This window comes from Penicillium nucicola (assembly GCF_028828085.1).
Source record: "Penicillium nucicola strain IBT 29836 chromosome Unknown utg000006l, whole genome shotgun sequence".
NCBI lineage: Eukaryota > Fungi > Ascomycota > Eurotiomycetes > Eurotiales > Aspergillaceae > Penicillium > Penicillium nucicola.
The window spans coordinates 2,127,457-2,150,122 of record NW_026643130.1 but is presented as its reverse complement, the minus strand read 5'-3'; the positions used below and the strand labels follow the sequence as shown (position 1 = coordinate 2,150,122).

Below are 22,666 nucleotides of genomic sequence, written 5' to 3'. Positions count from 1 at the left end.
TTTCCGACGCTAACTGGCTCTTTTCACACGCTACTGAAGCCCTCGGCGGCTACGCTCATTTCATGGGTCTGGACCAAAACAGATTGGATCGGATAATTCCATGCCCCTTTTTTTCTGAAGCTATGGCCTGTTCTCGGTATTAGTCCGGTGGTTCGATGTTGGTTCGATGTTGGTTCGATGTTGGTTATGGGGGCGATTGACCCTAAGCTACTGCCACACTGTAGTCTTTGTCTTTGTTTCTATTTCTAGGGCAATAGGCATTAGGCGATACGGAGTGGTGTATGCTATGCACTACTGTATTCAGCTATTCACCACTTTGTTATACTTCTCACTCCCTATTTGGTCCTTTTTGATTCCTTTTTGGTTCTTTTTTTTTTGATATCCAAGTCTAGTCATCATTCATAGTAATGGAGTAAACAGGTTAACCCGTGAAATCCTAGTTTGCGCATGGTCCCTCCATCTATAATTACCAAACACACTGTATCTTGCCTTTATTTTCCAAGGTTGCCTCCGGGCTGTACAGTCAGCTTCCCCACGTGAGGTTCTCCGCATCCCGAGGTTCACATGCAATGATGTACGGTATTCTCCCCAACGTCACGTTGCCCTCTTGGATTCCCTTTCACTTCTACATGGCTGTCAGTTAGTCAAGGAAGTATCGCTATAACTTGCGAGGCCACTTCCTGGCGTGAATATGGCCGTCCAGTCAACATTACGGCGTCCAGAAGATCCACTTCTGGCGCTGTATCAACATTACTCGGATCTAATACGATCCAAGTTTCGCCGAACATCCCAGACAACACGCTTGGTTGCAACAATAGCCCTACTGCTCTCCATAATAGGCTCAGGGTATGGCGGCTACAAATGGTTCCGAGGGCGCGCAAAGGAACGAGCCCAGGGTCGCCGTCTATTGCGCCGGAACTCGGGTATCCGCGGTAAAGATGGCTCCCGTACGATCTATGTGCCCTACAAGGGTACCCTGACCTCCAAGGTCCTGATCCATCCGACGAAGCCAACTACTTTCGATGCCCACCGTCGTCTATTCCTCAACCCTCCGGCATCTGCCCGTAGCAAAGATGACGGCTCGACAAGTCAGATACCTCCGCCTACAACGAAACCAGGGTTGAATCTGGCATTCCTGCACCAGTTTCTGAGTCTGGGTAGTATTATGGTACCTAGATGGGGAAGTAAAGAAACTGGTTTGCTGATGAGCCATGGACTCTTTCTCCTGTTGCGAACATATCTCTCCTTGTTGATTGCACGACTCGATGGTGAACTCGTGAGAGACCTTGTAGCTGGCAAGGGCAAAGCTTTCCTTTGGGGCATTCTCAAATGGTGTGGAATTGGAACTCTGGCTTCATATACAAACGCCATGATCAAGTTCCTCCAATCAAAGGTGTCCATTGCATTCCGCACACGGTTGACAAGGTATATCCATGATCTATACCTAACCGACAATAACAACTATTACAAATTGATGAACTTGGACGGCGGAATCGGGCAAGGTCCCGATCAATTCATCACACAAGATCTCACACTGTTCTGTTCGGCGGCCGCTTCACTTTACTCCTCAATGGGCAAACCGCTTGTTGATCTCTTCGTGTTTAACTACCAGCTGTATCGCTCACTGGGTCCTCTGGCTTTGAGCGGTATTCTGGCTGGATACTTCAGCACGGCCGTCGTACTACGGAAACTTTCACCTCCGTTCGGAAAGCTCAAGGCAGTCGAGGGCAAGAAGGAAGGAGACTTCCGTGGTCTGCACTCCAGGCTCCTTGCAAATGCTGAAGAGATCTCCTTCTATGGTGGCGCCGATATCGAGCGTGTCTTTCTGGTCAGAAGCTTCAAGGACTTGCAGAGATGGATGGAAGGTATCTACAGCCTCAAGATTCGATACAACATGCTGGAAGACATGATCCTTAAGTACTCTTGGTCTGCATTCGGTTATCTGGTTACTTCCCTGCCTGTTTTCCTTCCAGCCTGGGGCGGAAGTGGCGGTGCAACAGAGCTGGCCGATGCACCGGAAGGCATTGGCCGTGAGCGTGGTCGCATGAAGGACTTTATCACCAACAAGCGTCTGATGCTTTCCCTAGCCGACGCCGGAGGTCGTATGATGTACAGCATCAAGGACATCTCCGAGCTAGCTGGCTACACGTCTCGTGTCTATGGCCTCATTGCCACCCTACACAGAGTTCACGCCGATGCTTACTACACACCTCGCGGCTCACACCCCGAACTATACTCCCTTGCCGATTCACAAGGCACAACCCACAACGGCTTCGACGGGGTCCGCCTGGAGCAGGTCCCAATTGTCGCCCCATCACTCTACCCAATGGGCGGCGATGAACTCATCGAATCCCTCTCCTTCATCGTCCACTCAGGTGACCACCTCCTAATTTCCGGCCCGAACGGCGTCGGCAAATCCGCCATCCCACGGATCGTAGCCGGTCTATGGCCCGTCTATCGCGGACTAGTTAGCCGGCCCCGAGGCTTCGGCATAGACGGCATAATGTTCCTCCCTCAAAGACCATATCTCAGCGTCGGCACCCTACGCGACCAAGTAATCTACCCACACACGGAAATTGACATGCGCGAGGCGGGCGAGTCAGACGCAGCACTTCAGAAAATTCTTGATGACGCCCACCTTGGCTACCTACCAAATCGGGAAGGCGGCTGGGACGCGCGCAAAGAATGGAAAGATGTGCTCAGCGGCGGAGAAAAGCAGCGCATGGGCATGGCCCGCCTCTTTTACCACGAACCACGATACGCATTCATGGACGAGGGCACTTCAGCCGTTTCTTCCGATGTCGAGGGCTTGCTCTACGAGCGAGCGAAGGAACGAGGTATTACACTGATCACTATCTCAACGAGAGCGTCATTGAAGAAGTACCATACCTACAACCTGACTCTTGGGCTTGGAGCTGAAGGGGAGGTCTGGGAGTTTGAGCGGATTGGAACTGAGAAGGAGAAGTTGGGTGTTGAGAAGGAATTGCAGGAGCTTCGGAAGCGTTTGGATAAGGTGGATGAATTGAAGCAGCGTCGTGATGATATCGATCGTGAGCTTCAAAAGGTTTGGGCTAGTGGAGGCGAAGGTGAAATTGCTCCTCCTCCTTATCAAGAACAAGATCATTCTGGTTCTGAGGAGGCTGTTGAGGCTATTGCTGAAGGGACTGCCAATTGAGTGTACATCTTACAGCTTAAGCACAGAAAATGAAACATTCTCCATGCTTCTAGAAAGGTTTAGTGTCGCTGTTAAACATGAAGTGGAGAGTACTGATATGGTAGGCGGTAGACAAGGCGGTCAGACCCAAAAGTACTTACACCACTGTACAGTGGCGTGTATATCTATACCGCCTAGTAAATAGCTTCACACCGCCCTTTATTGCCAGCAGTAGTCTTATCGATAACCACCACGTTTCTGTCTGAGTACTAGTCCCTCTCTTTTGCCTTTTGTTTACCACCCCCTTTAGTCTGAAGCCGCACTTCACCTGCATCATGGCAGGCTCTGAAAGTGACGAGGATGACTCCAATGAGGTTGTTATCTCTATGGATGGCTTTCAAAGTGATGGCGATATTACCACTTGGCCCGAATCGCCGTACAGCCAACGCGACGATACTCGCTGGAGAAAGCTGCTTGCTGAGAACTGGCTCAAATCACAGGGAAGTTATGTTGAAGGTCAGTTTACCTCGATTTTCGGTCCCCATTCTCGTGTTCTTGATCCAATTGAACGCCCATGGAAACACGCATTTGCGCGACCCGTTCTACGTCCACTTGACTGAACTAGACTGACAAACGACCTGCATAGGTGACGATTACATCATTCCTGAACTGCCTGACGGCTATGCTCTCTTCGACAAACCCCGTAACAACAACCCTTCAATTGTGGGTTTGCTCTCTTATGTCTATCGATTCATCAGCTAACAACTTTCGCTTTTAGAGTGACCCTTTCCTCTTCGGACATCCCAGCGGACAGTACTTTCAATCCCAAATAACCTTCTTCACTCATTTCTTATCTCTAGCTCAAGGCAAGCTGAGTGAGTGTCAGTGCAAGCCCTGCAGCAAGATGGGAGGTACCAAGAAGCCGGCCAGCCCAGGTGCAAATCGACCTGGTAAGTCTGCTCTAATATCCGTGGCTTCCGCATTGATCATTCGCTAACATCACCCTAGCTCGTGGCCCTGGTGTTCATGGCCCTGGTGTTCGTGGTCCTGGTGTTCGTGGTCCTGGACGCCCCATCGAGGACAAGGATTCTGATTACTGGCGTGACTACGTACTCAAGTTGAAGGCCAAAGGCTCCATCGATGAACCCAATGAGCAACCACTGAACTTTGACTGGGCTCTTTCCCATGAGATGCTCTCTGACTACTTTAACAAACTTGTTCTCGATCCGGCCTTTGTTCCTCGCTGTGGTGAGCTCGTGCTTTGTGTTTGGGAAATGGCGGATACCTCGAGCCTCCTGCGCAGTCCTGAAAATGGCCGCCTTGAAATCTGTGACAAGCACAACCGCTGGTGGGTGCCTGATTGGCGTGCTGGTGTGGTAACTCAGCCTCCTGAGAGCGATATCCGTGTGGCGGAGATTACTGAGAATCCTTACACCACTGAAGAGCTGAGTAACCACGGGTTCCGCATTGAGCTTCTCCCGGATCCTCTTGGTCTTGACAAGTCATATTCCGTTCAGTCCAAGTACCTTCCGCTCCGATGCATCAAGCCATTCAACTCTTGGCAACTCTATCTGCACAAAGAATCCCGCGATAACCTGCACCCTTCAATCGAGAACGCTCTAACTGTCATGGCTTCGTGGAGTGTGACACACAAGTTTCACGTCAAGGGCGTCTGGCCCAACATGGAAATCGGCTGCAAAGGAGTCTGGGTTGGTGCCGAGCTACTCGCCGTGCATGATACCGTTCGTCTCAAACCTCGAAAGTACACCATTGACGATCTGCGAGATGGCAAACTCCGTCAGGTAGATGATGTTATGATCATTGACAACATCAATCTCGTCCTTACTGACTGCATTGACGATCCCACCTCTCCGAATCTGGCCCAGCAGTACTCCGTGCGCATCACCGGCAAAATGTACACAAACAACCCACACCGAAATCCGAACAGCGACGAGCCACTCAGCAAGCTTCCCCTCCAAGTCATGACCAACGAAGAAGCAACGGCAACCTTTCGCCAGGTCGGCATGTCCGCCTACGGTCCCTGGTACCGCGTCGCAGGAGACAAGCCGCCCCGCCTTACAATCAGCCAGGGCATGATCCTCGGCCGCTGCTACGAGCCACTCGCCATGGACCTGCTCCTCGGCAAACGCGACTTCGGCTACGACCTCAACGGCGTCCTGCACGGCCGCAACTTCTCCGAGGGCGTCGACACACGCATTGCAGAGGGCAAGACCTGGTTCTGGGGCGACAGCCGGATCGAAACACTGGGCATTGTAGAGATCAATGGCGTGGAATGTGACATGACCGCACCCCAGCGCGAGACACCCGCCAGATGGCGAGCCATCTTCAAGATTCTGAGCGGAGAAGTCACGCCCGCACTGATCCGACGTGCTGGCATTCCCCCCACCATGAAGAGCGCTAGTCGCAACGTTGGTCGTCCCAAGGGTTCCAAGAACAAGAAACCCAAAACTGCCGTGGCGAAGAGTGGTCTCGCGCAGGTCGCTCAGACTAGTAAGCTGGTCAGTTCTGCGATCGGCACTGCTCCCGAGGAAGAAACTTCTGATGATCTTGAAGATGGGCTGGGCTCTGGTTCTGGACCTGCTAGCCTGCCTTTGGCTGGAGATGGTTATGAAAGTGATTTTGGCCTGTAAGCGTGTTTTCTAATGGTTGTTTTCCTCCTTCAAGGCGCAATGTGATACCCCGGAGTTAGGAAATTATTCGAATGAGCGATGGTGAGGCTAGTGATGGCAGTTGAACTTCTTTGTACGATTAAGACATGGCACTGCAGCCATCGTAGTGTACCTGTGACCAACATGAGATGATTATTCACACCGTGCTCATAGCTTCCAACTTTCAAGAACGAAATATCTGATCCTCGTACTTCAAGTCTACACTGGTGCTCTCATCAATGTTCTCCGGTATATGTCCGAGTAGCCTAACTATCAAACAGAATCTCTCAAGAAACGTCCAACCAGACCAAGTATTCGAACTCAATATCGACGAGCGCGCAGCACACCGGTAGCGGTCTCATAATATGACGGCTCGGATCACTGCATTGACGTCTTCCTGGCCATATTCCGAGCGTTGCAAGGCCAATATCATTCGCTAGTGTTACTCGTTTCTTCAGTATTAGGCTGATCCACCGAGATCATATTTGGTGATTTTCGACGATGCTGCCAGCGCTTTGAGACTCTTGCAGGTGCTCTGCATCGCATTCCTGGCAGACCGCCGTCGTGACACACAGGTGGGTTCTCTGGTATCTTTATATACTGTACGATAGTTGGAACACACTCAAACTTGTCTGAGTTCCAGTCTCCCTTCAAGGGATGAAGTCTGGAGCCATCTACGCCACTGCTTCATCCTGCATAGCCAGGGCATTCTTCATTCCGATAAGAATTGTGGGTAGCATGGCTGGTGGGCCGATTTGCTGGTATGTCTGTAGGGCTATTCGAGTCCAGGTAAAAAAATAACGCTGATCCAACTTACTGACTTGAGGGTATAAGTGAACATCCAACGGAAACGTACTAGAAATCTCAAACTTTGACCTCACAGAGCATGGATTTTGGCTGTACAATGGTTTGGGCACATGCAGACCTATCCATTAGCTACGATATAATCATAGTACTGAGGGTATCTCTGGCGCCAATTGATATCAATAGTCGACGACTGATCGTGTTTGTTGGACCGAGCTTTCAATATCAAACTAAATCATATGCAGGGGGCGTGTTGCTCCCAGAGACACAGCTTAATTACAAGATTCCGCCAAGTTTATCAGCCGGCCTTCCGAGAGATTAATCCAAGAATGACAAGACCAGGAGGGATATTACTGTAGGGCCAGGATATGGACATGGGGGTGGTGCCGAGTCAAGTCTCTCAGCAACTCATGGTCTATACATATTTCCAAGATTCAGAGGCAATTGACACATGACATGCAACATGTCTACTGTCGACAGGATACATCAATCGGAAGCTGTCCAGACTGTTGGATTTCGGAGAATTCCGAATAGCTCAAGCCCACATACTTGAGCCTTGCGTCTGCAGAATTCAGCGGGTCGGTCCCTTAGAGCCCATCAAGCCTTGCGTTTATTTGTGGTACCCTCCATTGGCAAAGTTGATGCCTAATGCAACAAGTAATGTGTCCATTATCTTCGAAAAGGAGGTGTCCGGGGAGGACCAGACCGTGGCCAGAGAATACCGCGCCAACATTCCTTACAGAAAAGGTGCCCAAGGACTGTGGTATACAACGAGACCCGATGGCACGTACAGAGAGCAGCTCCGATTCTTATATTGATTTGATATCCCTGCCCTACACTTGTTCATGATGCTGACGACGACTCTTTGAGTATGCCGATCATGGCTTCTCTACGGGGATTGGATTCCCTTACTGTCCATTATGCATATTTCATCCTCATGTCTGCGATCGGCAGTGTCATATTGTACACGACGGCGACGCCGATCCATGAGCTCCACTATACTGACGCGTTGTTCATGAGTTTCAGTGCCATGACAGGCACAGGGCTGAACGTGGTAAGTCGATACCTACTGTATACAGTCGATTGAGATCGAGAGGAAAAAGGTTGACATGTTGGACAGGTGGACTTGGCCACTCTGAATGGTATACAACAAGGAACGCTCTTGTCACTGCTGGTCCTCGGCCATGCTATCTTCATCCTCGGAGTTCTCTCCTTCCTACGCGCCCGAACGCTTCGCTCGGTCCTGAAAGATGTGCAAAGAAAGAAGGTCGATCAGACAGTGACTCAGACGTCAATTGTGCAGATACAGACAGATTCTTTCCCAGAAGCCAAAGATGATGTCCCCTCTGTTAAAATCACCAGTCTGCTCAGAACAAATGCAACAGTGGACGAACTGCCCGACATTTCGACCTTTGGGAAATCGGAGCACGTATCATCAAACGACTATGACTTCATGACGGTAACTCCTCCAGATATGACAGAAAATTGCCAAAAAGTCACTACCATCACAGTCATTGGCGACAGCGTGGATGTCTGTGACGCCAAAACCCGCATGTTCCGCATCGTCGCTAGAGTGATAAACACAATGCAACAAGTGAAGATAAATTTGAGCAGCAGCTCAATCGGCTGTGACGAGCCAGGCTGGGCAGAGTACAAGGCCCTTTCTTTGATCTCCGCGCTTGTCGTCGGTTACTACGTGGCCTTCCTCTCCTTCGGCATTCTGTGCTTAGGGCTTTGGATGAAATATTGCCGTCCAGAGATTGCAGAAGCAGATGGAGTCTCTCCTTTCTGGACGGGGGCTTTCCTCGCTACATCTGCATTTGCTAACAACGGCATGTCGCTCCTCAGTGCCAACATGGGTCCCTTTCAACGAGAGTAGGTGGATCACACCTTGCCGATGATCATGGAGACGGTTGTTAACACACCTGAACAGTGCCGCTCCGCTCCTCGTCACCGGGCTTCTCATCCTCGTTGGAAATACACTTTTCCCGTGCTTGCTCCGGCTTTCAATTTGGGTGATGAGAAAGATGATCCCTGAGAAACCAGCCTGGCACGCGTGGCGACGAGTGTTTGATTTGACTCTGACTCGGTCTCAGGATGTAAGTTGGCCCTTTTGGTCTATCACCACGCAGAGACTAATATTGTTTGTAGGTGTGTGCGTATTTGTATCCATCTTGGCATACGTGGTTCTTGTTCGGCACCATCTTGATGCTGAACAGCATCATGTGGGGAGCGTTCGAGCTTGCTGCTATCAACACCGTCGAGATTGCGGCGCTCTCTCCTAAATACCGGGTCTTGGATGGTCTCTTTCAATCTTTGGGTATGTTCCGACGGACCTCTTGATGTTGATAATGCTAACTGAGCATCAACAGCTGTGCGCGGCGGTGGTTTCTCTGTCGTTGCCTTTGACGGGCTGCCACAAGCATTACTTATTCTATACGGTACGTGCTTCATTACTCTTTATGATAATATCATGTGCTAACAAATCCCCAGCCCTGATGATGGTGAGCTCGACAGTCCCAGAACAGCAATGTCAGTATCTAACCATTCTCTTCTAGTATCTTTCTGCCTTCCCAGTATCAACTCTGATCAGGTAAGAAACTCTGAATCTCCAGTACCATCAACAAACACATCCAATCTAACACCAAACAGCGGAAGAGAAGCCCTCCAAGAAAATTCCACAAGCACCTTCGACAAGGAACGCGATCTCACCAACCCTCCACCCTCAACCACCGACGCACCTCGCTCAACATTCGCCCGCGGCCAGTTCTTCTTCAAGCAACTCCGCTCCCAATTCAGCCACGACATTTGGCTCATCTCTCTCGTGGTCCTCCTCGTAACCGTGGCCGAGTCAGACCACTACAAAACTCAGCCCGTCTCATTCTCCACCTTTAACATCATCTTCGAAATCATATCCGCGTACAGCTGTGTCGGAGTGAGCATCGGATACCCCGGCAAGAGCTATGCCTTCTGTGGCGAGTGGCACACCTTCAGCAAGATCTTGTTAATTATCACTGCCTTGAAGGGCCGTCATCGCGGTCTGAACTTTTTAAACGGCAAGGCTATATCCCATGGTGGGTCTTGGGAGCCGATTGAAGAGAAGCTGCCACAACAGGGTAAGGCTGGACCGCCTTGTTGTGTTTGATTCTGCGCTTAGCCATCTCTTTTGGAGTTAACTAACTATAGACTTGATGTTTTCCTCTATCCAGATTACTACTTAATGTGTAATTGTGGACTAGCGTACATGTAACTTAATGACTTGCGTGTTCGGGCATAACAGTGCCTTGTCGGCACATTTGATTAGAATTATGCGACTATTATGTTCTTTATGTACATCGTATCTTTTGTCAATCCGCGCCGATCTTCTCTCATTTTGACGACTGAGAAAGATCGTGGGAAGATCTAGAGTATTCGGATATTCGGGTATCGTGGTGAGAGACTCTCGTCTATATATCGAGAAATTCCTTACAGGTCCTGGGGATCCTTGCAAATAAGGTCGGCACCGCCCTATATCCGTGTTAGATATGCAGAGAAAACATTGTGTCATGGATCAAACTTACGAGAGGGATGAGACAGCACAGAGCAGTCTTTTCCTCGGCAGAGCAGGTGCTCTTGAAGTCCGCAAGGCTGGAGGGGGCACCAGAGGGGATCTTGCAGTCGAAAGCGGCGAGCTTGAGGTCGGTGGAGCAGCACTGCGGGTTGACGAAGTACTTGCCGGGGCAGTAGGCCTTCAGGGAGAGGAGAGGAGAAGGAGTCACCGGGGAGGCAGTGGCAGTCAGAGCGCCGAGGGCGAAGACGAAGATGCTGGAGGCGTACATTGTGAATGTGAAGGAGTGGAATGGGTAAATGAAAGACTGGGAGTTGGAGTTGAAGTTGGAATTGAAGATGAAGGAGAGATCTGAGAGAGAGAATGACAGCCGTGTGTGTTGGGAGACATTAAATATTCCAAGGTCTGGTCGTGGAGCAGTTTAGATGCTAGAGTTTCCACTTATTGCTCGGAGCGGCGATGATTGACACCACTAACTAGACCGCGGAAGGGATCGGCGAGATTTCGGCGTCTTCGAATCGAACTATCAATCGATCCACTCAGATCGCTCAATGAGAAGGCTGCGTGGGCTGGACATAAATGACGATCAACCGTACAGCTCAGGGATGAAGCTAAAGTGGTTGATAATTTTATAAACGAGCAACTGTACTCCGTCCCGTCTTGTTCCATGAATTTGAGTCAAGATTGGTGCAATGACGAGGTGGCTTCCTAGATGTTTTCTGACTATAAGTGGTTCTTGAATGTTTAGTTAACAGGTTATTTGGCAAAGCAGAGTGGATCTCTTGCCGAATATTGAACAAAGGGGAATTGAAGGAAAGACACACTAAGTTATTTTAACCGCTAAAGAAGGAACTGGCCGGTAGTTAGGGTTGACCTCAATCCACTCTTGGAATATACAATTGAATTTTCTAATCAAAACCAGCCAATTACCGATGTACGTAGGTTTGACAGGCGATGAATGAACAGGAGGCAACCAAAACTGCAAGGTCGATTCTTGGGGGACACCAAGTCCGTAAACCAATCGCTTCTTTGCAATTCAGCAGCTTCCTTTGCATACTGATCCGCTAATTCGTCCAAAGCTCGTGGGATACACCAAAATTGAATATGCAATCCTGCCCTATGCGCCTCTTCAATCTCTCCAAAAAGACACTGCCAAAGGTCCTGGTTTTTAACTGGGTGTCCTTCTCTCGTTTGCCAGTCATTATGGATCCATGCATATATCCAGTCCGTGCTACCTCGAATCACAAATGTAGAGTCTCTAGCAAAGACCAGACTATCAAATCCATCACCAGCCCAGGTTCGGAACCGCAGAGCTGCAATGACAGCCCATAGCTCTGCACGGTTGCTTGTCTGTCGGTGGAACTCGCCTGAGGGGCCTTGATGCTCGAGGGCAAATTTCAAGTGGCCATAATACTGGCGTGATTGAGTCGGAGGTCGGAAAAAAACCGAGCAGCCAGCTTTGGGGTTGGCTTGGCCGTTGTTCAAGCAGGAACCGTCGGTGTAGATGAGGAATTGCTTGGGATTATTTTGATTGATAAATCGCCGAGGAACCGCTGACGCTTTGGCCGGGCTACCGGGTTGGAAGAGGGAATCCGGCGTATCATTTCTGTGTCGGGGCGTAAATTCTGTGACATGCTTGATTGCGAGATGTTCTTGGCTCCGGTAGTCTTCAGGTCTGGTTTAATCTCAGCCTCGGGAGGTGACCGACTAGCAGAAGTAAATGGATTCCAGGGAATGCCTAATGCCATGAACAGCTCAACGGGTGGGCTAGGAGATGGTGTTGGTGTGTCGAATATCAGGCCTTCCCAAGCGGGATGGGAAGGTGAGGCAATTCTGATTATTTCCCCTCTGCAATATTCTTGTTTCTCGTCATGGTTGCCAATCATAATACCACAGCTGTTACAAGGATAATCGAGCTCTGCATCGGTAAACACCTCCATATTGAATATTGAGTTGATATTTAGAGAATACGGGGGCTGTGCAGAGAGAGAAGTATCATAGAATGATATATATGAGGGACTCAAACCCATGGAAGTGTCAAATGAAATGTCAACTCGGGCAGGGTCACTCTTTCCCATTCTTATATCAGGAGGGTCGATAATGATCCGGCGGAAGACAAGGCGGCACTCGTACAGGATTAACGTTGACTATTACAAACATGTGAGTACTGACTATTCAGTTCTGCTCTCGACAGTGGTTAGGGCTCTTATAGATGCAGTTAGCGTCCACGCACAGACTGAACAGACTGATGCGTGGTGTTGGCACGTGATACACTATAAAGTTGAAGTCCCTGAAACTTGTTCGATAAAGTGCGATTCAAAAGCAATAGTCCCATTCATGGATCTATAGGGCAATAAACATATCATAGTCTCATATTTCGATCTCACACTACACTTTTCTCATTCATCCTAGCAGAACGTCTCTTCTCAGACCAAGGGAAATGCACAACAGGAGGTAAAAAGAAGCTATTGCTGCTATCAGCAATACCAGCAAAGGCATTGTACCAAGCCAAGAAAGCCCCAAGAAGCGCAAACAGTCCTCCAGCTTTGAGCAAATTGGCATTGGGTAATTCACCGGTAGGATAAAAGTATCCGAGGGCGATCATCAGAATCGCAAGGTCAACGAAGAAGAACAGGGAGAAGAAGGCGACAGTGGATTTGAGGGTTAGGAACAAAATAATTGTTGTGAATATGAACCAGCCCTAGAATCACGGAAAAATGTCAGTTTCATCATCCTTGGATATTGGATACTGGATACACGGGACATAAGGAGGCAGTACGAACCATGAGGTACAGAGCAAAAGAATTGTAGAACATAAGAGGTGAACCACCATCTGCCTTTTCGAGCGCACCCATGATGTTGAATCCACCGGGGATGAAGGTTATAGCCAAGGACATCCAGAATCCACCGTAGGAAGAGAGGACAGTTGCACCGAATGTATTACCGATAGCCATTTCCCTGGAAGGAGCAATTAGCAAACGTCCTTTCAACAACTTCTGATACATCCACGGAAAAGAAAAGGCAACATACCACATCCCTGCACAAAGCTGCACAAAGCCACCATAAGCCAACGCAGGCCCAACAAGAATATTCGGCTGCGTGACACCGCGCACATCCATCTGGATGCATCCAAGAATGAACGTCGTCAGAGCAAAGCCGCACAGTCCCAGTGGCGCCGGATTGGCAATCTTGCGATCCTTAGGGGCGCGCCATAGACCCGGTTGAGCCTCACCACCGAAGGCTGCGTAGCGACTTTCGGCGGTGTTGATATGCGCCAGGGGACCAAAGCGGCCGGTGTCGATATCATCGCTGGAGGAGGAAGTCTGGTTTGTGTCTTTGACACTGATGCCATTGTCTTCGTGGGACATTTTGGTGTATTTGATCAATTGGAGAGAATGGGTGGGTAGTTAGGGCTTAGGTATAGTATAGTATAGTTCAGAGGGGATTGGTTCGGGGGGAATCGCCTGGGATCGCGATTCAACAGACTTAAACAGAAGACACAGAAGAAAACTCTAACGTGCGAGCTTCATTGACTTTATATAGACATGCCCAACCACTCTATGAGATCCAAAGTGAATTTGAACACAACCCCAGCTCCCAATTTCCAGAACAAAGTTTCCCCGCATGAGCATCTGCAAAAGGATCAACAAGCATAACCAACGGATCACCAACACCCAAAAACAAGAAAGCAGCCTATGAGCCACGAACGGGAAAGGAGTCGGCTCGAAAAGAAGGAGACACAACCTACAAGCTCCAGATCCGTACGCCCTAGCGCCAGACGCAATAAGTGATGATCCACCGCGGACCAGCAGACTAATGATCTGCGTGTGCGAAACCCATGGGGAAATGCGGAGAACCCCAAGTATCAACGCGCAATTTTCAGAACTGTTTCGGAAAGAGTTGGAACGGGTGGAGAAATCGGCATCGAGAGAGCGAGTGAGGAGGACTCGGGTTCTTGGCAACTTGGTCGCATACCGTCAATACCGACGATGCATGCCGAGGTGCGGGCAGTGCGTCACTTGGGGTCAATAGTGGCAACGAATATGCGGTCCACTGATGTATGTTGGGTTTGATATGCGGTTGACCCTGAGAGGAGACTTGGAGATGATGTAGTTCGCCGTTTCCGGTTAAACGTGAACGTTATATTCACTTTCTACCTGTCCACTACGCACTATATCACACAGTACGAAAGACGAAAGACAAAGTCAAATCGAGGAGAAGAAGACAGAATAGAAGCGCAAATCTCGGAAACCCTAATCTCAACCCCAATCCTAGTAATTCTTCTGCACAACCCCCCTAGCAAACTCAGCGAAACTAAGACCAGGAGTAACCTCCTCGGCCAAATTCGGCTGCGTAAACACCGCAAGGGTATTTCTGGCAATCTTCTGCCCAGGACTAGCTTTGGCGCCTTTCACAAAATGCGGTACGGCCATCAACTTCCCGCGCGTGATCAGCTGCAACGCTTCGCCCGTCTGGAAGGCGAGACAATCCTTCGGGATATTGACCTTGACGATCTCGTCGGTGCGCGAGCGAATATAAAGCCCAGCTGCGGGATCCGGGGACTGCGATAACTCCGGTAAGATAGACGGTGATGCGGACGGAGCGGATTCGAGGGTTGGGGGGGATGCCGCTTCGTCGAGGAACATTGCGGATGTTAGGCCGGTCAGACAGCCGTGGTCGACGTGAGTGGCACACCAGTCGTCATCGGCGTCGGGGTTGGAATCAGTCGTGCTCTCATTTCCGGGGAAGTAGTGTAGCAATCTCGCTTTTGTTGTTAAACTAGTCGTCACGACGTGGTGCAGATACCCAGGTTTATAGTCGTCGATGTTGGCCTCGGCGTAGCGATCGCATGCTTGGGCGACTAGCGCCGCTGTGTCGATTATTAGACTGCATAGCGATTCAATACTGTCCCGGAATTCGGGGAGACTGCTCGGTGATGGCCAAATATTGGGCGCAGTGTACTGCGGTAGATCGGGGAATCCCTCCGCAGGCGCACTATCTAGTGAGGCGTCTTGGTAGAAAGCGCAGTTGACATAGTACGAACCCTTGAGTGTATCGAAGTGGCCTGATTTTAGCGTTTCTTTGCCGCAGGACCAGCCGACTAGATACTTGGATTCTGGACTGGTGAGTGTTTCTGTGGGGGATTTTAGTAAGGTTCAGTTTTGTCTTTGGGGGGAGGATTGGTCTTGGGGTTTGCACGACAATTGGAGTATCACACACTTACCCAGTTCGCTTTCTGGGAGGGCAGCCAGGTATGAGGCATTTGATAGCACTGTTTTGCGCAGTTCTGCAAATGTTGCGGGAAGGTCTTTGACCACAATAATGCCTAGCGAGGCTGGACCAAAGGCTTCGGTTAGGGTGTCGAAGGAGACAGTTCCTGTCTGGGTTAACACCGACTCTTTGAGGTTCCATGACCGGACTTACCATCGATGAGTTCCTGCAGACTCACAGTAACCGCCTGAGCAACGGGAGTCATGTTTCCAGAATTGAAGAATTGAAAAATTGAAGAAATTAAGAGAAAGGAAGAGAATAAAAGGTTCCCCGCTTCGAGTTTATCAGATAAGTTGCGGTTATTCGCGCTAAGGGAAGTAATCGTAGAAACTTATGATATTATTCATCTATTGTACAATTCACGACATTACTCGACCTGTCCAGCCCGTCTAGTCACAGCTCGGAGATTCCCAAAAGGAAGGACATCGCCGATGCGCTTGGCACCTGTGAACAACATAACAAGACGGTCGATGCCACATCCCCATCCGCCAGTAGGAGGCAGACCCCATTCCAGGGCTTCAAGATAACTCTCATCGATCTCGCCAGGTTCGTTAGCTTCCTTGCTGAACCGCATCTGATCCTCAAATTTGCGGCGCTGTTCGAACGGCGAGTTCTCCTCTTCGTAGGTGTTGATTAGTTCCTTGCCCTCGACGAAGAGCTCGCCTCGTGCAGCAACACGCTGGTTGGTGACGGGGTGAATAAAGGATTTGGAAAGTGGAGAGAGGCATTCAGGAGGGTTGATGATAAAGGTCGGATCGATACATTGGGGCTCGACGTATTGGCTGCAGAGCTCGTCGAGGAGGCGGGGGAGGGATGGGTTATTGGGAAGAGAGAGGGAGAGGTCGGTGAAGATGGTGCGGAGTTGTTCGAGGGCTTCGGGGTCTTCGAGATCGGGGAGTTTGCGATTGATGGCTTCTTCGATGCCGGTGATGAAGTCGATACGACGGAATGGTGCGGTGAAGTTGGCTGTAGTCGGGTTGAGTGTGCCTCGTGCATTCAGCTTTTGTACTAGGGCTGCTGCTCCCGAGAGAAGCTCTTCAGTCATGGCTATTAGGTGGTCGAGGTTGGCATAGGCGTGGTAGAATTCGCAGGTCGTAAACTCTGGGTTGTGTGTCTTGTCCAAGCCTGTGGCCTCTGTTAGCTTGGGCTTATGGTGTGGTTGGAATATCTCACACACCTTCATTTCGGAAAGATGGTCCAATCTCAAACACCTTGTCAAACCCACCAACAACCATGCGCTTCAGCCATAGCTCTGGTGCAATCCTCAACGACAGCTGTCGGTCCGAGAACTCCGTGGCGGTTGTATAGAACGGGCGAGCAACGGCACCACCAGCCACGCCCTCAACAATGGGGGTGTTGACCTCCATAAAGGAACGTTCCACGAAAAACGAACGCAGATACTGGGTGAGAGCCGAGCGAGCCTTGATGATATCCATCGTAGAGGGATCGGCCAAGAACTGAACATGGCGAGGGAAAGGCGAGACCTCATGCTTGGTGTCGTGAACAGGGATATCATGGAAACAAGTCGACAGCAGCGTCGGCAGCTCAGTAGCATCGATAGTGAGTTGACCTCGCGCAGTGCGGTGCGGTTTACCGGTTACAGCTATAACACCATTTAGCAGGCGAAACAAGACTCTCTCGAGCCAGAGACATACAGAAAGAGTCACCCCGACGTAGCAGACGGAAGAATCTTTTGAATTCGGCCGAGGCGACACTTTGGACGTTGCACATCACCTGGACTTTATGGTCGTCTTGGCCAATATCGAAGAAGACCAGCTTGCTTCCGGCGATTCTAGAGGTATGGACCCTACCTAACACTAATCTAAGTACTTGGGCATTGGAACTTGGCCAGAAGTAACCTACCAGAGACGGAGACCGTAGTTTCTACTGTATCCTTGTTGGCAAGTTCGCCGTATCGCGAGGTGAACTCGGACAAGGTCATTGTGTTTGGTTTCACTTTAAGACGAGGGTATGGATCTCCACAGATATATTTCAATTGTTGATATCGATCCTGTATGGCTTTCTCTGACGATGAGCTGTTCATCCGAACGTGTATGTGCTGTGTTAGTTTCCCGGTCTGCAGAAGCCGACCTGGGCGGGCGAGTCGCGATCCTGCGCTGAAATTGGAAGTTAGCAATGCTCGAGAAGGTATTCAAAAAACGAGATTGATCCAAAATCAATTGTGTATCAGATATAAAATCCAGTAGTGTTCATATGCCCCGAAGGGCATTACTGTAGCGGTTCTAATGCAGGGGGTATAATATCATCATGTAAAAGAGAAGCAAATGCAAGAGCAAATGCAATTGTAGCTTACCTTCGCCCATGTTGTAATAACCTGGTTGAAATCATTGTGAGAATCACATTGTGGAAGAGAAGAAGAGAAGAAGAGAAGAAGAAGAAGAAGAGAAGAACAAAAGGACCGAGTTTTTCCACGCGGGTGGCCCAAGCTTCCGACCAGTTCTCCCGTTCCACCCTGGGCTCCGTAATAGCCCATCACCTTGACACTACACCTACAACTCCAATTCCCCATCTACAACCTACCATCTACCATTCACCATGTCTTTCCTCTTCGGCGGTGCCCCCAAGATGTCCTCGGCAGAGAAGATTGCTGCCGCCGAGACTGAAGTCGAGATGATCTCCGACATGTTCAACCGGTAAGTCCAAAGTCGCGCGGAATTCCGGGTGAGCAATAGAAGGTCTATTGCTATCAAGCATTGCGAAACTCCCAATCCGATTGATATCGACCCGATTTATCACTGTTCCGGTTTTTGCTCCAGTAAACTAACATAATTCGTCGCACAGCTTGACCGAGTCCTGCACAAAGAAGTGTGTCCCCGCTGACTACCGCGAAGGCGACCTGAACAAGGGCGAGTCCGTCTGCCTGGACCGCTGTGTCTCCAAGTTCTTCGACGTCAACATCAAGGTCAGCGAGAAGATGCAGGGCGAGGCTGCCAACAAGCAGGGTGGCGGCATGGGCTTCTAAGCATGTCAAACGATTCAGCTTGCAGAATTGAACAGGGGAGAGAAGAAGAAGGCTCTAGCAGCCATCGCGCTGGAGAGCCCGGGTTGATCTGATACTATCTTGGCTTCTGGTTTACGGCTATATGACTGGTTCGGCCGACTGGGAACTTGGATCTGTTTCAATGATGGTGTCACACGTTTATACCATCACCGGGTGGATGGCTAGGAAACAGCCGATCTATCTGAATATGTACAATATGGTGGAATAAGGAAAAAAACAGGAGAATGAAACAAATGAATCTCTTATCATACAAACTTTCGTCAGTGGGGTGAGAAGCCCATGATGCGGGCGAACCAGGCTGTCCATGATGTGCTGTGTTGTTCTTCGCCTTCAACCAAGGCTTTGATTCTCGTCTCGACATTTGTAATGTGGCGTTCGAAGTCGCTCAGGCCGGCCTCCATGTCTTCGACTTTGGACTCAAGGACGTGTAGCTCGTAGTCCAGTTTGGCGCCTAGCAGCTCAACGCGCTTCACGCCATCGGTGAGGTGGTGATTTTCATCCAGGAGAATGTCACTGGATCGTTCTCGTAGTCTTTGGTAATCGGCAAACCGTTCTAGGTAGATTGAGTTGAGATCTTCATGGTGGTCGTAGAGGGTTTGGTTGAGACCGTCTACCGAATCAACCTGCCGCTCAACCCACGGCACGGTTTGCTGGCTCAAATCTAGAATCCGAGAACTAAAGATACGTCCCTCGGATGCCAGCATGTCTTCTTGGGCAATGGAGTCTTCCAGACTGCCGGTAACTTTGATAACCGGTTTGTTACCAATTGGCTCCCATGTGAGTACCACTTCCTCGACCGTGCTGAATGATAGATGTCTAGCACAGTCGTTGTCTCTTCGTTCAATTTCTCTTTCACTGATTTGGAAATCTTCACAGCTTTGTGGTCGTCGTAGAGCCATGACAGCTAGACCGCTAACTGAGCCTTCACGATCACGATCACTTGATGCTGCTGTTGACCGAGAGATAACGCGCTCCAGGTCAGACTCCTCGTCGATAACTTCGGGTTGCGGCGTAAGCTGATCGGGTTGGGGTATTGTATCATATTCAGCAGAGGGCGGTGCAGGTTCAATATGAATTTCTGGTGCTTTAATATCTGCCGATTCAGGAACTGGCGAGAATGCAGAGGACTTCTGTTCGAACTCCTCGTCGATAGGGCCTTCCACTTCAGCCCCAATCTTTGTTTCTGAGGATCGGAAACCAGAGTCGGTGCGAGACTTACGAAAGGGCATTTCGGAGTCACTATCAATCGATGGACGGTAAGCAGCATCGTGTGTCAGCTCCGCGCTTTCTCGGGAATGTTGATGATGATGCGAACGAAGGCCCTGTAATCCTACTGCATCCTTGAAGCGTCCCAAGCCTGCACGAGCATCTGAAACACGTCCGCTGACACCTTTCTTGCGATGTTCTTTTTCTTCGACGATTGGGGGCTCTGGCATCTTCCAGGACCGATCAAATGTGGAGCTAATACGCTCGTGCATGTCTTCTGTCGAATGATTCTTGCGACTGGTCCAGACATAACCACCCTGGTCATCAGTCGTAAACATCATGTCCGATCCATTGCCGCGCGTGAAGCCATCCTCAAAGCCACTCTTGCGTGGCCTACCCAGCCACAACCACTTGGCTCGTTCTCCGTTGCAACACTGAACAAAGACGTCCAGATCAAGTGTTTCAATATCGGCAATGCCACCCTTGTCACGCCCACGAACCATACCCATGACCATTTCACCGCCTTGTCCACTGAGCTCCGCCATAGTAGACTTCACCGCATCGGTCCAGCCCTCGGAATTGGCAGCCTTGGCCGTGGCGCGGTGTAACCGATCCAATGTATGACGGTCCAATCGCCGAGATTTCCTCATTTTCTGTGATTTTTGAAAACTGCCAATTCCTCTCTTGAGATTGACGAAGTCAAAGGCATCTTTTCCCACCGGGGCACCATATGCATGCAGACGGTTTCGCGCTCCGAGTAGCGTCCCCAGCAAAGCAGCCACACTTGTCGGTCCTAAATTACTGTCACTCGGCTCGATGTTGTACAAGTCCGTACCAATATCTGTCCACCAATCGCTGATGGCCGCTTCGGTCACATCGCAAAGTAGTCCGTCCACGTATTCCGGAGCGAGCTTGTTGAACACCATGAGAGCGATCTGGCACTGCTTAACCAGCTCCATGACAGCAGCATATAGCGGAACCCGCTCACTCGTCCGATACAATTGATGAAACTTGGCTTCGGTCGCAGCCGACGGAGCTTGAAGCTTTAAGCCCGCGCGACCAGCGCAACCGAGTCTCTTCAAGTCTTCATTCACAATGAAGTCCTCCCTGTGTTTTTTGATGTCGCCGGCGGGAACAGGAATGACACTCAAAGCAGACTGGAACGAACTTAGATCTGTAACCATAACAGTGCCCAGTGGTGTTTCCTTCTTCCGTGCGTGACATTGTTTCATGGCATCAAAGTACATTCGCAGCCGCGGCGACCATGTAGCCTCATTCGTTGGAACGCTCAATACCCCAACAATTACTGTATGCGATGGATCCCCGGTATAGGTCGAGATCACAAATGTAGGATGCACGCGCGAACAAGCCCACTGCTCAACAATATAGATCTCATAGCCCTGTAGCGTCTCCCGTCGGTGCAGCACATCGGTCGAGGGATCTTCTTCGAGGTAGCGGAGGGCGACTGGGTCGGTGAAGACGAGTTTCTGGTGGCCTTGCCGGGGAGACTGGTCGATTGCGTTTGTGTTGGAGGAGGGGCTTCGCATGATGCTCTCCGATGTCTGTATGGTCTGTATGGTATGCATGGGGTCGCTCCGTTCCGCCGATGGTGTAGCATGGGCACTTGCCTGCATGATGGGCGGTTTCCCCTGTCAGGAGTGTTTGCTGGGCGGAAATGAATGGGTTAGGGGTTCATTTGAGCCTCCAACTGGCTGCCTCTCCGACACTCAAGATGCCAAGGGAGGTGCCGACCTTCCTGCGATCCTCCTGCGCTTTGCCTCAAATAGGGACGATCGTGACATATCCAGGTAACGAGTCTTTGGGCATGTCATGAGCCCGGAACGAAGAGCAGCGAGACTGGGCGAGTGCCTTGGCGGCTTTCGCAGACTTCTAAGGTGAATTCCGAAGAGCGGCGACGTCACTGGGCGGTGAGCTGATCTACTGTCAACCTTTGGGAGGATAATTGTCAGCACTTCACTTTTGACATGGTTTACATTGACAGATACTAGAGACAGATATGGAACAATCCTACGATGTCATGTTCATGTGCTAATTCTTCTACAAGTCAAACGCGGGGTCAAAGAACCAATCAATTCATTCAGAACCACCCTCGTGCTCGTCCAGCGAGAGGGCAATCATATTGCGATAAAGAGAGGTCTCAATGGCAGTTTGAGAGAGCTATTTGATATCAACTTCAGCAATAATAACCCATAGCCTTGTTATATCCACCCGGGTCATAGCAATCAAAGAATCCATCTACCAACCGCCATGCTATACGAACGTCAGCAAACCCTCTAATATCAATCATTGAGAGGAATACATACGCCTCCCTGGGGGCCACCAGGGCCACCGGGTCCTCCCTGTCCACCGTGATGTCCACCAGGACCTCCCTGGTGACCTCCCTGGTGACCTCCCTGAGGACCGCCAAATCCGCCAGGGCCTCCAGGGCCTCCGTGTTGACCACCGGGACCGCCCGGTCCACCCTGGGGTCCTCCAAAGCCAGGTCCTCCCTGCTGGCCTCCAGGGCCACCAAATCCTCCAGGACCGCCGGGGCCGCCGTTATGTTGAGGGCCACCCTGGGGACCACCGAAACCGGGACCACCAGGGCCGCCGGGGCCTTGCTGGGGACCGCCGTGCTGAGGGCCTCCGTGGTGGCCCTCTTCCTTGTTGTGGTGGTCGTGGTGGTGGCTGAAGAGACCCATTATGTGTGGTTGATGTGAAATGAGGCGTTAAAGGTAAGAGATGAGACGTGAAGATGAAAATGAGTATGAGTATGAGAAGGAGATATGAATATGATTCTGGCCAGAAGAGAGGTCCTTCGTCCCCTTTTATAAACAAGAGTGGCGCCGACACCCCCTCCAGAGTCTCAATAGCAAGCAGGATACTCTGGGCACATCCTAGTCTCTAATTGGGAACAGAGTCACCTCTTACGACTGCGATTATCAGATGTGGAGTAGCAAAGGACCTATCAAGAGCCAGATACATCCCGCCAC

The 22,666-nt window shown here is 50.4% G+C and overlaps 11 protein-coding genes across 11 annotated transcripts; 4 read left to right on the top strand and 7 right to left on the bottom strand.

The window, feature by feature from the left end:
• Window positions 1–691: 691 nt before the first annotated feature.
• pxa1 (putative peroxisomal ABC transporter (PXA1)) lies at window positions 692–3,175 on the top strand (the record flags this gene model as incomplete). The annotated part of the gene is made up of 1 exon (XM_057129209.1): window positions 692–3,175. The coding sequence occupies one exon, from the start codon at window positions 692–694 to the stop codon at window positions 3,173–3,175; it is 2,484 nt and encodes an 827-aa protein (XP_056983765.1).
• Window positions 3,176–3,489: 314 nt separating this feature from the next.
• N7511_006831 (uncharacterized protein) lies at window positions 3,490–5,805 on the top strand (the record flags this gene model as incomplete). The annotated part of the gene is made up of 4 exons (XM_057129208.1): window positions 3,490–3,670; window positions 3,801–3,877; window positions 3,933–4,104; window positions 4,163–5,805. The coding sequence occupies 4 exons, from the start codon at window positions 3,490–3,492 to the stop codon at window positions 5,803–5,805; spliced, it is 2,073 nt and encodes a 690-aa protein (XP_056983764.1).
• Window positions 5,806–7,507: 1,702 nt separating this feature from the next.
• N7511_006830 (uncharacterized protein) lies at window positions 7,508–9,877 on the top strand (the record flags this gene model as incomplete). Its single annotated transcript, XM_057129207.1, has 9 exons — window positions 7,508–7,681; window positions 7,748–8,502; window positions 8,561–8,726; window positions 8,779–8,947; window positions 9,000–9,068; window positions 9,121–9,131; window positions 9,186–9,220; window positions 9,280–9,743; window positions 9,867–9,877. The coding sequence occupies 9 exons, from the start codon at window positions 7,508–7,510 to the stop codon at window positions 9,875–9,877; spliced, it is 1,854 nt and encodes a 617-aa protein (XP_056983763.1).
• A 215-nt stretch (window positions 9,878–10,092) lies between these two features.
• On the bottom strand, window positions 10,093–10,445 carry N7511_006829 (uncharacterized protein; the record flags this gene model as incomplete). The annotated part of the gene is made up of 2 exons (XM_057129206.1): window positions 10,093–10,134; window positions 10,188–10,445. 2 exons carry the CDS (start codon window positions 10,443–10,445, stop codon window positions 10,093–10,095), a joined length of 300 nt encoding a protein of 99 aa, XP_056983762.1.
• A 1,210-nt stretch (window positions 10,446–11,655) lies between these two features.
• On the bottom strand, window positions 11,656–12,114 carry N7511_006828 (uncharacterized protein; the record flags this gene model as incomplete). Its single annotated transcript, XM_057129205.1, has 1 exon — window positions 11,656–12,114. The coding sequence occupies one exon, from the start codon at window positions 12,112–12,114 to the stop codon at window positions 11,656–11,658; it is 459 nt and encodes a 152-aa protein (XP_056983761.1).
• Window positions 12,115–12,557: 443 nt separating this feature from the next.
• N7511_006827 (acetate uptake transporter family protein) lies at window positions 12,558–13,542 on the bottom strand (the record flags this gene model as incomplete). Its single annotated transcript, XM_057129204.1, has 3 exons — window positions 12,558–12,875; window positions 12,958–13,132; window positions 13,205–13,542. 3 exons carry the CDS (start codon window positions 13,540–13,542, stop codon window positions 12,558–12,560), a joined length of 831 nt encoding a protein of 276 aa, XP_056983760.1.
• Window positions 13,543–14,445: 903 nt separating this feature from the next.
• Window positions 14,446–15,650, bottom strand: N7511_006826 (uncharacterized protein; the record flags this gene model as incomplete). The annotated part of the gene is made up of 3 exons (XM_057129203.1): window positions 14,446–15,308; window positions 15,399–15,551; window positions 15,599–15,650. 3 exons carry the CDS (start codon window positions 15,648–15,650, stop codon window positions 14,446–14,448), a joined length of 1,068 nt encoding a protein of 355 aa, XP_056983759.1.
• A 162-nt stretch (window positions 15,651–15,812) lies between these two features.
• Window positions 15,813–17,582, bottom strand: N7511_006825 (uncharacterized protein; the record flags this gene model as incomplete). Its single annotated transcript, XM_057129202.1, has 4 exons — window positions 15,813–16,570; window positions 16,623–17,048; window positions 17,101–17,256; window positions 17,309–17,582. The coding sequence occupies 4 exons, from the start codon at window positions 17,580–17,582 to the stop codon at window positions 15,813–15,815; spliced, it is 1,614 nt and encodes a 537-aa protein (XP_056983758.1).
• Window positions 17,583–18,001: 419 nt separating this feature from the next.
• On the top strand, window positions 18,002–18,428 carry N7511_006824 (Tim10/DDP family zinc finger protein; the record flags this gene model as incomplete). The annotated part of the gene is made up of 2 exons (XM_057129201.1): window positions 18,002–18,099; window positions 18,248–18,428. 2 exons carry the CDS (start codon window positions 18,002–18,004, stop codon window positions 18,426–18,428), a joined length of 279 nt encoding a protein of 92 aa, XP_056983757.1.
• Window positions 18,429–18,727: 299 nt separating this feature from the next.
• On the bottom strand, window positions 18,728–21,307 carry N7511_006823 (putative Sin3 complex subunit (Stb2); the record flags this gene model as incomplete). The annotated part of the gene is made up of 1 exon (XM_057129200.1): window positions 18,728–21,307. One exon carries the CDS (start codon window positions 21,305–21,307, stop codon window positions 18,728–18,730), a length of 2,580 nt encoding a protein of 859 aa, XP_056983756.1.
• Window positions 21,308–21,973: 666 nt separating this feature from the next.
• On the bottom strand, window positions 21,974–22,375 carry N7511_006822 (uncharacterized protein; the record flags this gene model as incomplete). The annotated part of the gene is made up of 1 exon (XM_057129199.1): window positions 21,974–22,375. One exon carries the CDS (start codon window positions 22,373–22,375, stop codon window positions 21,974–21,976), a length of 402 nt encoding a protein of 133 aa, XP_056983755.1.
• Window positions 22,376–22,666: the final 291 nt, after the last annotated feature.